The following is a 12,806-nucleotide window of genomic DNA, read 5'->3' as shown; positions in this document are numbered from 1 at the left end:
CCCCCTCCTTCCTCCCCTGATTTGCGGGAAAAGGTGCATCCAGAAAGCCGAATAGACTGATGGAGGACCGTGTTGGATGGCAACAGATCCGGACCGCGCGGTCCAGACGTTTGCGGGCGATTTGAGGGTCGAAGTTGAAGATAACATAATATTTTCAACACGAACTCGTGCAACTACGATGCCTTTTCCTTCTGTGGTCATTACCTCTACCCACGTGGTGTGCATTCCCATATGTATGCATCGACCCTACACAACTGTTGCGTGTGGATCCCGCTTGTCGGCACCAAAAGAAATAAAAATGGCTACCGGGAACAAAAATAGAAAATAAAAAAGCTCAGACTATCCTTCATGGAAAAGGGCATGAGAAAATCCTCAGACTATCTTTTTGGGGAAACGTTTCCCACCGGCCAGCCGACTACACACGCGCGGTTGGATAAGAAACATCATTGGCGCTCCCTGACCGCATGTTTCGTGTGGGTCCACGCACCGCCCGGCTCCTTTGATCCTTATTTGTTCCCTTTGCAGCTCGTCTTCCTTCTCCCATCCTTGGTCCTCCCGCAACTCATCTTTCCCCTATGCTCTCAACGACAACCATGGAGCTCCTGCCCGACCTTGTTTTCTACCTCTCCTCTCTCCACATGTCGGCTCAACTCCAATCTCCCCTGCTAAACGACGACGCGGTTGTTGCGCGCGGGTAGGCCATCGGTGTTGATGACGGCGACCAGCATGCTGCAACCACGGTCGCTTTGTCGCTGCTTCCGGCAATGGTTTTTGTTTCCTGGACCCAACGGGGATGCAGATGTTGGAACCAACTACAATGTATGTTGGAACCGCGGTGGAAGATGTTGCATCCGACGACGGATTTTGTTGCCACCGAAGCTTCAGTCGGCGATCCGATCACCGTCGATTTGTTGCAACCGTACATCGTATAAGCTACAATCGCGAAAAGCTGCAACCCTTCACCCAGGAGCTGCACCGGGGACGCCATCATCAGCAAATGCTACAACCGTACACTGCAAAAGCTACATCCACGTTCGCCACCGTTTCGGCGATGTTACAACCATGTATGCCAGTGTTGCAACCGACTCGACGCCGGCGAGGCTGCAAGCATGAGCATGTGAGAGTTGCAACCGGCGCCCTTGCTGCAACCAGCGGCGAGCACCCGCGCTGGGGGACGACGACGAGCGGGACTACAACCGGCGAGGGTGGATGCATCATCCATGGCCGATTGGGAACTTCGGCCTTCCGTACTACATCGATGGCTGACGGCGAGCTACTCGTGCGTTGCAGCAGGGGAGGCGAGAGATGCAAGCGTCATTGGGGATTTTTACTGAGCGGGTCGAGGGAGAGAGATGGTTAAGTTTAGGCCGGTCGACCGGCGCCTAGTAGTGACCATTTTTGTTTGAACTTGAATCCTCAGACTTTCAATGGTTTCAATGGTGTTGCATTTTATTTTTTTAGTTTTTTTTATTTTTATTAGAAGATTCAATGGTGTTACATTTTATTTTATTTTAAGAGGATGGCTCACAGTCACTCGGCACTTGACGAGCCAGCCACCCGTGGTCATTTCCAGAAGCCAGCGTTTGGGCTCTGAATGTTCGTGGGCCCCACGACGCGTCCCGGCCCAGGCGTCCATCCGTTGCTTGCTTTTGCTTCCCGTCGACTCCTTCTCGGGACGAGGGGAGGGCAACGGCACACTCCAAAACAGAAGATCGCTTCGCCAGCTGCTGCCACCCGCCCGCCGCGGCTCTCCCGAACGTTCGAATCCAACGGCTACTTTGACCGCCCGCCGCCTACTTAAGCCCCGCCCCTCCGCCGCACCCATCCTCCCCACCACACCCAGCACCAGCCACCAGGAAACACCTGCCCGCAGCCCCCCTCTCCTCCGCCGCCTCAACCCGCCGACCCATCCCGGTCTCCTCCGATGGCGTCGAGGGCGCTCCTCCTCTGCTCCCTCGTCGCCCTCGCCCTCGCGGCCGGCTCCGACGCCAGGGACCACGTCGTGGGCGGCGGCAAGGACGGCGCGTGGAGGGTGCCGCCCCCGGCGCAGCCCGACGCGCTCAACGACTGGGCGGGGAAGGCCCGCTTCCACGTCGGCGACAACCTCGGTAACAAACCACGCCGCACACGCACATCCTTGTTTACTCTCCTCGATCTGTTTTCTTGAATTCTTACGATTGATTTCTTCGGATCCCGCGCGCACGCAGTGTTCAAGTTCGACGCGGCGACGGACTCGGTGCTGGAGGTGACGCGGGCGGACTACGACCGGTGCAACACGGCGAGCCCCATCGCCACCTACAAGGCCAGCGGTGCCGTCGTGCCGCTGCCGCCCAAGGGCGAGCGCTTCCGCCACTTCATCAGCGGCGCCCCCGGGAACTGCCAGAAGGGCGAGCGCGTCATCGTCCTCGTCATGTCGGAGAAGCACGGCAGCCGGGTCCCGCCTGCCGCGCCGGCCCCCGCCCACTCCCCCTCGTCGTCCGCGGGGCTGGTGGAGGCGCCCGCCCACGCGCCCGCGCCCGCGCCGGCCACTGGCGCCGCCTGGAGGACGGCGTCCGGCAGCGGCTCCGTGCTCCTCGGCGCTCTCCTCGGAGGGCTGCTCGTCGTTGGGTTCTGAGCTCCTGTTGCTGTTTAGGATCTTAGGGAAGATTATTTGATTAGGCTCTAGTTATTATGGGCTTTCAGCTTAGAGGACAGATGTGCTTCTTCTGTCTGTAGAAGAAGAAGAAGAAGATGGTTTCTGGCGTATAATCGTCAAACATAAATGGCAATATATTTGATCTGATATGGCAATTTTTGAGATGTCAAGATTTCTTAACCTGGTTGTGCTGTTTATTTTCGTCATAAATAAGGTGATACGGGATCCAGCAAGTTATTTGGCTGCACCTGTACTGTGGTCTGTAGGTCTGTAACTGATGAATTGATACGAGTAAACGACGGTGGCTACCAGGTACCAGCCTACCACATAGGCGAACAGAGCACAGGACAAAGTTGAGCACTGGCTGCGGCGGCAGGCTGGGTCGCCGGTGTGGTCCAAAGTTGAGCACTGGACACACTCAGTTTGCATTCCAGTTGGCAATTTTAACAACCCAAAGTTTTTTTTTTACATTAACCTCCCAAAGACAATTGCAGAATCATCCAAATTTAATCTCCCATGGATCTTTTAAACAAATGAAGCTTTGCAATACAGTACCGCTTCAGGCATGCCCCCTAAATTCATTTTACATTAACCCCCCAAAAGTTGTTCTGCTTTTTGCTTTTCCTCTCACAAAGTTTATCTGCAGAGAAGTAACAACCGGTCATTGCAAGAGATGCCACAAGTTATTCTGCTCTTTGGCTAATTCCATTTGGTCGCATGAACGGAGACATGAGCGCACATGATGTTTTGCAATGATTTTGCAAAGCCTCCTCGAGAGTTGCAGTAAGACAAGCATCTAAAAACAAGAGTTGAAGTCAGAGTTTCAGACGACAGACACATCAGGTGCACCAGATTGAAATGCATGGATGGCTGCTGATCACGGATCAATCAGTGTGCATACATCGGCCATCTCCTGCCCAGGCACTCCGACTCCGCTGCTGCGCAGTACACAGTTCAGGGCGTCGAAGGCCCGTCAGGCAGCTTTGTCTTCCTCTTCCTTCCAAGAATGGACGCCTTCTGCAGCCTCGCACCCCCGACGCGCCACTTCCTGAAGGCGGACATCGACTCCCTAGCAGATTCAAACACTTCACACGGCAGAAAAAGAAAAAAGTTAACCCGAGTTAGAGTAGTTGGTATGGTAAGAGAAAACAAATGGGGGAATGAGTGAGCGCACGAGGGAGATGTCTGTACCTTGAGCCTCCTCTTTTGTAAGTCGTGTTGCGAACTTGGGCACTGTCATCGTCGAAGAGCTGTGTGCCTTGCTTAGTACCTCCTTGTACCTGCTGGTGAACGCGTAGCGCAAGAACTGGCCGATGCTCTTGTCACCCACCCTGTCGATGCAAACATAATAAATCAGTGAGGGATATAATTTAGTCTGACCATTATAGTAACTCAAATAAAAAATTGAGCAGCAGTCATGATTCAGTCTCAATTTTTAGTCATTCGGTTATCTGAAATTTTCCAATACATCAACTATGTGTGCCAATACTCTGGTTAAGCGTCTAGACACCTAAGGGCGCATTCGACCCTGTTCAGACATTCCTACTCATTACTGGATCCATTCCTGTACACGTGCACCATATCTCATCCCAATGATTAAGAGACTCGACTAATTTACAAGTCAACACTTGGTTCTCAGTCGGACATCTTCAACTTGACTTATCAGGCCAACAGCATTAAATATAGATGGAACCATGTCCTGAATTCTGAATTCCTACTCCTAGTCCATGTCAGACGTGGTCTGTTCTGAAATCTGAAATCTGATATGCAGAAACATTTCTCCAGTCCTACTCCTAGTTCACTGCTGACTGTGGGTGCAGGCTGCTAGAGGGCTGAATTCTGAAATCTGATACGCAGATGTTCTCCAGTCCTACTCCTAATTCACTACTGAATGTGGGTGCAGGCTGCTAGAGGGCAAAAGATCAAATGCAAAGAAAGGTGGGGAAATAACCCATTACGATGTAAGAACGAATTATCATAGTACCAGCAAAAGTGGGGTTAAAGATCGAATTCCCCCTCTACTACACCACTTATTACCTTTCGGAGTTTTGTGCTAGTCACACAGTCTAGTCTATACTAATAAATGGCTTTGAAAATGGACAAAAGGGGAAAATGGTAGTTGCCTCAAAATAGTAAAATGATATGCATTAAGGAGCAAAAATGCTACAGTGAAATGTATTAGAAATGGAGGGAGTAATATATAAGGTGACCAGACATCACTACACAATAACTTCATGGGATCCCTAACTTCAGTATACAAACTACAAAGGCAACACATAACAATATTTCACAGAACTGACGAATATGTGACTACAGCAGTAACTGCAGGGGTCTTCGAACTGATTGTGAACAGTAACCAGATGGATTGGGCCAATTTGACAAGGATATTCAGACCTCTAAACCGACCACAAAAGAATGTGTCACATAATGCATGCCATGGAATGACACATTGGCACTGTAATTGACATAGATCTTATCTAATCTGAGAATAGTTACACCTTTTCAACCAAATCACATGAACCATCATAAGAAACTCAAACCCCAATTAGGATCACTCAAGAGTATAACCAATTCATTGTCAAGTGGTACCTCTACAAGTTCACACAGTTGCTCACAACATGTGCTACAGGTGGCTACTAAACATTTCCCTATTTCTGTTCTAGTGAGCACTAAAATTGAAGGCAAAAGACCATTGAGATCTATGTCTGAATTGTTCAGATTACGACAATTGCAGCCAGCTCTTGTCATTTAAGTGCAGAGTCCAGAGTATGCCTTTGAAAAGGGACAGACCTCAAATAATCATAACTTATTTATTCAGGAAGACTTAGTTATGGTGTATTCTGTTCATATCACCATATGTCAACACAGAATCAACACGTGTTACAAGCACAAAATGACCTGGTGGCATCAGAGGTCATTTGTCAGGTGTATGATTAAATTTCCTAGAATGATAGTTTGGTCTCGGCAACAGTTGTAGTCAGCAGGGAATATATTTGATCATTTCAACGCGACCATATAATACCTTCTTAAAATGAAAGAAGAGGACCAACAGCAGCAATCAATCGAATTTTAAGAAGGTGCGGTTCATTTGAATCTTGTTAGGATCAAAACTGACACTATAAAAAACTAAAGCAAGAAGGCATGTCTCCTTATGACATATTAAATCATTTGTTGGAGTGGACAGAGGGGCTTGCTAAAATGCGAAATTAGAACAGTAGAACACCAGTTTGAACATAGTTTGGCTAAACTGAGATGGGAGATACACTGCGAGTGTGGTTAAAAGCATGTTTTAGTCTGGGCTCTCAGAAAAGAAAACCATATGATTGCATTTCTGTTCACAAGAAATCAACTTGCCTATACACAATTCATATGCATCTTCTCCCCAAGATTACAGCTACTTGAACTTACAGAAGTTCCTCCTATTTTAACTTAATATATGACTGATGACTGAAACTATCTTGCTCATGGAGATGGAAGCATTCCAAGTTTTACAAAAACAGAATACATGCAGAAAGGATAATGTACTGTAGTGCTGTATCCTGTATGCCTACACAATTGCCCGGTTATTGTAACTGAGACTATAAGATGTCTAAGGCTCGTCAAAGTTCTGCAAAGCAATGGAGTGGGTAATGTATTTCTACCGAATATGATACAGAAGCATTTTAATGAGAATTTGCAAATTTAAGATTGCATAGAAAAAGGTAATGAGATGGAAGAAAAAGGAAATAAAATATTACGTGTAACTGAGGTCGTTCAGAACTTACAGAGGAACAATCTTGCATCCTAGCTCATAAAAGTAAGGGCACCGAACCCTCAAATCAACACAGGCTGCATCAGCTTGGATCTCCTTCCGAGTTCTGCAAGTAAAGTACGTGTAAATATGTTGAAATGAGAACGACAACTACATACTACTGCATACAGTATATTTTGATGTCCCTCTTAAGAATTTCTACAGATGCAAAACAGAATACAAAGAGACCTACTTCTGGGTGAAGCAAGGAGGTACGTTTATCGACACCGCTTGTTCCAGAGACAGCATCCCATGAGCAAGCCAAAATGGAAGGTCTACCTTGGCACCCTTTTCAACCTGAACATAAAGAATAAGATCATTTCTCTTTTCATTGGAACCAGGCAAAATACGCCATTTCATTTTCCATGGTAGCAAGAAAAGGTGCTCAAAAACAAAGCATCTAACTCCAAGGTAGTGTTCACCAAGAAACATGGCACGCAGGGAAATAAAGAAAGCACCTAGCGTTCCATATCGGATTTGCAAACTAAAATGAGCAAGAATGCACGATGCATCTATCTCAGATAAACATCATCTAACTAGTCAGCGCATGTGAGAAGTAATTTGCTCAAGACCAAACAGACCAGATAAAGAATTGGCAGCAGATGCCCATCAGCAGGTTTAACATAGCAGATAAACATAAAATGCACAAAAGCCGTTGGAAAGATGCTTACACTGTTTCTCTCAGCGCCAGGATCTAGCATTCCAACACCATTTGCAGTCACTTGGAAAACAACCGAAATAAGCTGCAATTACAGCAGAGTATTCATGTCATTTGTACAAGCATAAATGAAGCAGAGGGTAACACGAGCATGGTTACCTCCTCCTCCATGAGGATGTCATCAACGTCGTAGTAACAAGGCATTTCACCAAGTGGGACAGATCACTATTCCCAACCCTGCATGCAGGAACAATTTGCACTGTGCCAATGAGAGAAAGTCCAACTCACTCAACAAATTTGGTTTTCCATATTCTCATGTGGAGTAACATTCTAAGGCTCCGTTCGGATTTTGATATTGAAAGTGAATTTGTCCCAATATCAAATCTCCCAGACATTGATAATTTGATATTGAAACTGAAACTGAACTCTGGTGTTTGGATGTTCAAGAACTGACACTTGGAATTCACATGAGAGACTCAGTTCGGAATAGGATGAACATTGTACTTTGATGAAATGTTTAAAACTAACTTCTATGCAACATGTGAATTTATTTATGAATGGTTATATACATCAAGAACACAACAACAGCACTTATACAAACAGCGGCACATATACAAAGAAAAACAGCGCTTGTACAATAGCAGCCGCCATGGGGGTGCCGGCCACAGGGGCAAGGGGAGCCATGGGGTCCCGGCCGTGGTTGGTGAGAGGGCGACGCGGCGGTCGCCATGAGTGGCGCGAGGCAGCGGCCGGCATAGGCTCTCTGGTCGTGGTTGCCGAGCCGCATCCCAGATGGGGGCCGCCGCCGCGAGGGCCAGATGGGGCGACGCGTAACGCCGCGGAGAGGGAGAAAGGCGGGGGGCGGGCGGAGAGAAGGAAGATGGGGAGGCTGACCTGCGCCGCCGTCGAAGCCTGCTTCCCGCCGCCGCTGCCCGCCTCTTCCCGCGCGCTTCGCTTCTGTTTTTCGGGAGCGCGGGCGAAGGGGATCGACAAATATGTGGAGGATCTTCTAGAAACAAAAAAAAAACAAATTTGTGGAGGCTGGCGCTGCGAATTCGGCCCAAACAGGCCCAAAGGCATCACCAAATATCCGGGCTTCGGGTGCCCACCACCGACCCGTATTCTTCCCCGAGCGAGTGGCGCACCTCTGGAATTGTTTTCTGTTTTCTCCTCCCCACAATGTCCATCTCCGGGAACGGCCACCTCCCCGCCGCCGCCGCCTCCACCGGCCTGCCGGACCACTCCTCCGCCTCCGCGTCAGACTCCGAGGCCGAGGGAGACGCCGACTACCTCCCCATCTCCGGCGCCGCCTCGGACACCGACAGCGACCCCGACCCCGATCTCGCATCTCACCGCCGCCTCGACGCGGTCGACAACGGCGTCTCCGAGCTGGATATCGCCTCCGACGACGAAGAAAGCGACGAAGAAGAAGGCACGGGCGCGACGGAGGCCGCGGCCTCCTTGGACGACGAGCGTAGGCGGCGCGCCCAGCTGCCCGCGGGCGCCGCGGCCCGGATCGTGGACGCGATGCGCGGCGTGGCGTTCCCCGGCGCGCCGCCGCCCTGGGCGGGCGCCGTCCCCGACGAGCAGTGGCTCGAGCGCCTCCGCTCCCTCCGCGGCGGCCGCGACTAGACAGAGCAGATGAGTTCTCGACCCACAGATCACTGTGAGTTGTGAGAGCTTCTGATCCGCCTTTGTACTGAAGGAACATTCCTGTATCGCCATAGATCCAGTAGAATTGCCTCTCGCTGCTTCGGAATGAAACTCGTGGGCAGATCATCGCCGATGAGATCAGTGATCAACACTGGACGCTGTTCTTGTGTATGGATTTTATGGAGGTTTGGTTTTTTTTTCAGAGCGTTCTTACCTTGATTGTGGAGAAATCCGAATGCTGCTGCTGCTGCTCTCCGTGGGCATAACTCTCGACGATATCTGCGCGGTCAGAAATGCGATCAAAAGGCTTGTGAAATTTTCAGTTGTATGAATCGGCAAACGTTTAATTTGTCTGTGCCCTTGTTTGCCAGAATATGGAACAAACTCTGAACATGTACAAAAAGTGATCATGTAATTGGTATTCACAGCAAAAAGTGATCATCTAATTGGTATTCATAGAAACAAGTACAGATTCAAGCACACGTCCGCATCATCAGAAAAACAGCACTCTTTCGAACACACTCAATGATAGGCAGGTCGCCACTCCTCCACAGGCAACGCCGATATAAACGCCATGAACATTGCAAATAAGTAGAAATCAAATTTAGCTCTGTACTATCCCAGAACCATCTTTTTTGTTGACGGGTGAATGGAATAGCTCTACTGCTAATTTATTGAGACAGGCAAGTGAGTATATAGTTTGCTGGAACACAACATCACCAAACAAAACCTCAAGACCTGCATAAAATTCAGACAATCATGCCGCGTAAACATAGGAAGTTGAGGCCCAAAGATTGGGTTCTTCTTTCCATGCTAGATGTGGTTCACATTAATAATTATTAAAAGAACATAAATTCGTTTTCTACTGATAAAAGAAACTGTAATCGGACAATATGAATTCGATGAATCAGCTATACACACAATGAGTTCATCCTTTCGATCTGTCAGATTGTGCATCATCTTGTTCCAATTTAATTTAATTGAACAATGCATAGCTAATTGCGCATGATCTTCTACCAACCCTTAACCCGAAGCACTAACATCTTTCAGCAGTTGGCAGAGGGCGTCATCTTCGGTTGCCGTTGCTTTATCCATCACCTGGGAGGAAGCTCTCTTTCTCTCTAGGTTAGGCTTATCTCCAGTTCACACCGCCGTTAGGTAGATTAGATAGATCGATGGCAAGGCCGAAAGCGATCTTCTCCGGACACGGCGCGTGACCGTCGTTTTCTCCCTAGCATGGCCGATCTGTTGCTTCATCGTTGTCACACGGGATGCAGTGCGCTGCTACATGCAAAGAAATTTAGCTAGGCTGTTGAGTGCTCGGATTGATCACACGCCTAGCCGGTAGGCCGGTGCAGTGTGGTATACTGTATGGTATAAAGCATGCGTACGTAACCTCGGCAGCCCGAGATGGACCCTCGGACGGACGGACGTCTCAGGTTGTTGCTGATGAGAAGCGTCTCTAGGAGGGGCACCTGATGACGGACTTGGTTGTGCTTCTAGATTTGGTTGATGCGCGTCGAGCAAGCCAGTGGAGCTTGGTGGCAGCGAGCGACTGGAAATGTTGAGCGTCGACAAACTTGTTAGGCCCGGCTTTGTATAATCTGCAATGAGAAGGTAGGTGTGGAAACATTGTTAAGGTTGGCTGCCAAACCGTAATACAGACAAAAGATTGTCTTACAGACGGCATTATCATAATAATCCACCAAATGCCAAAACGTAGCCTGCCCATCCTCCGAAACTACTGCATTCTACTTCCTGTATCAAAAAAACCTCTTATATTATGGGACGGAGGGAGTACATATCTACTCCTTATTTTTTTGGAGTTGTCGTCAGGCAACTGCACACTGGTAAGGCCTAAACTTATGCGTCCAAGGGAGTTAAAAGCAAAAAAACACCACATTTGATGTTAAGTTTGCGAAAAAAATACCCAGCCCCTAATTTTTTGCAAAAGCCGCCGCGCATTCAGTAATCTTTTTTCAGAAAACACTGATCCGGGGGATTTAGCCCATTTAAGCACTTTCCTGACAGGTGGGCTCTGATTGTAAGATGCTGACTTGGCAAAAATTGACGTAAACACCCCTAGATCTAAATAAAAAAACGCAATCAACCCCCGGCCCTGGCTGTGGACAACTGCAGCGCGCCGCCTGCCTCGATCCCGTATGGATCGGGAGAGGCCGAGCTGCCCAACCCCCGCGGCGCTCCGGGGACCTTGCCGCCGGCGACCACCGCTGTCCCGCCTACCATCTCCTTCCTCCTCCCTTCTCTTTTCTCTCCTAACCGAGACACCCTGCAGGTCAACTGTTGTCGCCACCGCATCCAAGGAGCCCCGCCGGCCGGAGCTCCGCCAACTGCCTCCACCGACCGGATCTGGGCGCCCTCAACCGCCCCCACAGCTCGCCGCCGCCAGTTCGCCGCACCAGGCTCCACCACCGCGCCCTCTCCCTCCCCGGTCTCTCTCCCTTCTCTCTCTCTCTCTCACGCAGCTCCTCCTCTCTCTGCTTCTAGGACGCCAGAGGCCGCTAGCAATGCAGAGGATTGTGGAAGAGCCAGCAACCGCCGCCGGCCATGAGCCAGGAACCGCCGGCCATGAGCCATGGCCTTATCCTACGAGTGTTTCACAGTTTTGTCCTTCATGTTTCTATCTTACACAAAGTGCCCCAACTGTTCAGTGTTTTTGCCAAGGCAGCTCCTTATTATCTGGGCCCACTGTCAAAAAGTGTTTAAATGGGCTAAATCCCCTAATCAGTGTTTTCTGAAAAAAGATTACTGAATGTGCGGTGACTTTTGCAAAAAATTAGGGACCGGGTATTTTTCTGCAAACCTAACCCCAAATGTGGTGGTTTTATGCAATTAACTCCGTCCAAGGTGATCTGCAGAGAAAGTATGCATATGGTGTTTGCTGTTTGTGCAGGTTCAGGCCTCCTCGTGTGAAGATATAACGAGAACTTGAACCTACAATGAACAAATATGTCATGAGTGATGGAATGTGCGTGCTGTTGGGTGATGAAGGAGTGGTGGGATCCAGGAATCGGTGGGCAACTTCCCGTCTCACGGTGATGCACGCACATGACTTCATCCAAGGTCTCCCCATTGCAAAGTCAGACATGGAACATGCGTGCTACTCGCTAGTGATACCCGGGTCAACTAGAAACTCTACTTTATGTTATGCCCTCCGTACATCATCTCCTGTTCTTGTACATGGCCTAGATGCAGCTTGATACTAGTTTGCTCCTCTGAAAACATCCATCCGATTTTATTACTCCCTCCGATCCAAATTAATTGACGCGGTCTAGTAGTGCAACTTTGTATCTTTTTCGGTCGCAAGAGCCAGTTAACTGGAACCCTGTTGCAAAGAGACGCGAAGAGGATTTGACTAACGTGCATCTCTGTTAGCTAGCTAGAATTTGTCTCCCTAGCTTTGATAAAGCAGAGAGGATTTGACATGGCGATGCATTGACCGTGCTTGTCGAAATGTCAAAGCCCAACTGCCATGTTTATTTTTCTGGAGAATCTTGAGAGATGCTAGTGGCGTACGAACACGATCTTTATTTGACGCACGTATATGATTCATGAGCTGGCAAAGCCTAATCATGGGGAGCTGGTTGAACATTTCCACGTCGAATCGGCAGATCACAAAGGTGCTAACAACTCAGATTTCCCGTGTCTTAGCACACAAATCTGCTCGCTTTTTTTCTTCCGTCGCAGTGACAACGCACGGGCGGAAGGATCAAGAACCAGAAGAAGTACACTTTTATTTATTTATTTATTTTATTTGAAAGAAAAACATTAGAGGAAGTCCCCCTTTTTTTGTGTGTGGGGAAGGCCCATTTGTTTTAATCAATCGCCATGTTTTCCCGCACAAATGGGCAGCAAGAGACGTGCATGGCGAAAACAAAAAGCATGCATGTTTTTTCCTTTGCTCCTGTGTTGTTTCAGTGTTCTTGTATGGATCGCTCACTCACCAATTCACCCCTTCACCAGCCACCTGGAGTATTTAACCAAAAACTATCACAATTGCCGGAAACGTGACAGAAAACTATCACTCTACGTTTTTGTACGAAAAACTA

The 12,806-nt window shown here is 48.8% G+C and overlaps 3 protein-coding genes across 4 annotated transcripts; 2 read left to right on the top strand and 1 right to left on the bottom strand.

Annotated features, from left to right (window-relative positions):
- The first annotated feature begins 1,818 nt into the window (after positions 1-1,818).
- On the top strand, positions 1,819-2,805 carry LOC119310079 (early nodulin-like protein 1). The gene is made up of 2 exons (XM_037585928.1): positions 1,819-2,108; positions 2,208-2,805. The coding sequence occupies exons 1-2, from the start codon at positions 1,925-1,927 to the stop codon at positions 2,612-2,614; spliced, it is 591 nt and encodes a 196-aa protein (XP_037441825.1). The 5' UTR covers positions 1,819-1,924; the 3' UTR covers positions 2,615-2,805.
- Positions 2,806-3,309: 504 nt separating this feature from the next.
- On the bottom strand, positions 3,310-11,277 carry LOC119349115 (probable DNA replication complex GINS protein PSF3). Of its 2 annotated transcripts, XM_037617127.1 has the most exons (9): positions 10,133-11,277; positions 9,778-10,017; positions 8,951-9,015; positions 7,243-7,320; positions 7,097-7,168; positions 6,619-6,722; positions 6,400-6,492; positions 3,827-3,966; positions 3,310-3,720 (listed from the first exon to the last, which is right to left on the bottom strand). In XM_037617127.1, the coding sequence occupies exons 4-9, from the start codon at positions 7,285-7,287 to the stop codon at positions 3,590-3,592; spliced, it is 585 nt and encodes a 194-aa protein (XP_037473024.1). In that variant the 5' UTR covers positions 7,288-7,320; positions 8,951-9,015; positions 9,778-10,017; positions 10,133-11,277; the 3' UTR covers positions 3,310-3,589. The 2 variants fall into 2 exon arrangements, with proteins under 2 accessions (XP_037473024.1, XP_037473023.1); XM_037617126.1 differs by lacking the exons at positions 8,951-9,015; positions 9,778-10,017; positions 10,133-11,277 and adding an exon at positions 7,978-8,091.
- Positions 8,098-8,938, top strand: LOC119349117 (clumping factor A-like). Its single transcript, XM_037617128.1, has one exon. It carries the CDS (start codon positions 8,263-8,265, stop codon positions 8,713-8,715), a length of 453 nt encoding a protein of 150 aa, XP_037473025.1. The 5' UTR covers positions 8,098-8,262; the 3' UTR covers positions 8,716-8,938.
- Positions 11,278-12,806: the final 1,529 nt, after the last annotated feature.

This window comes from Triticum dicoccoides, chromosome 1B (assembly GCF_002162155.2).
Source record: "Triticum dicoccoides isolate Atlit2015 ecotype Zavitan chromosome 1B, WEW_v2.0, whole genome shotgun sequence".
Classification (NCBI taxonomy): domain Eukaryota; kingdom Viridiplantae; phylum Streptophyta; class Magnoliopsida; order Poales; family Poaceae; genus Triticum; species Triticum dicoccoides.
Note: the sequence above shows the minus strand (reverse complement) of the source record. Positions and strands in the feature narration are given on the sequence as shown.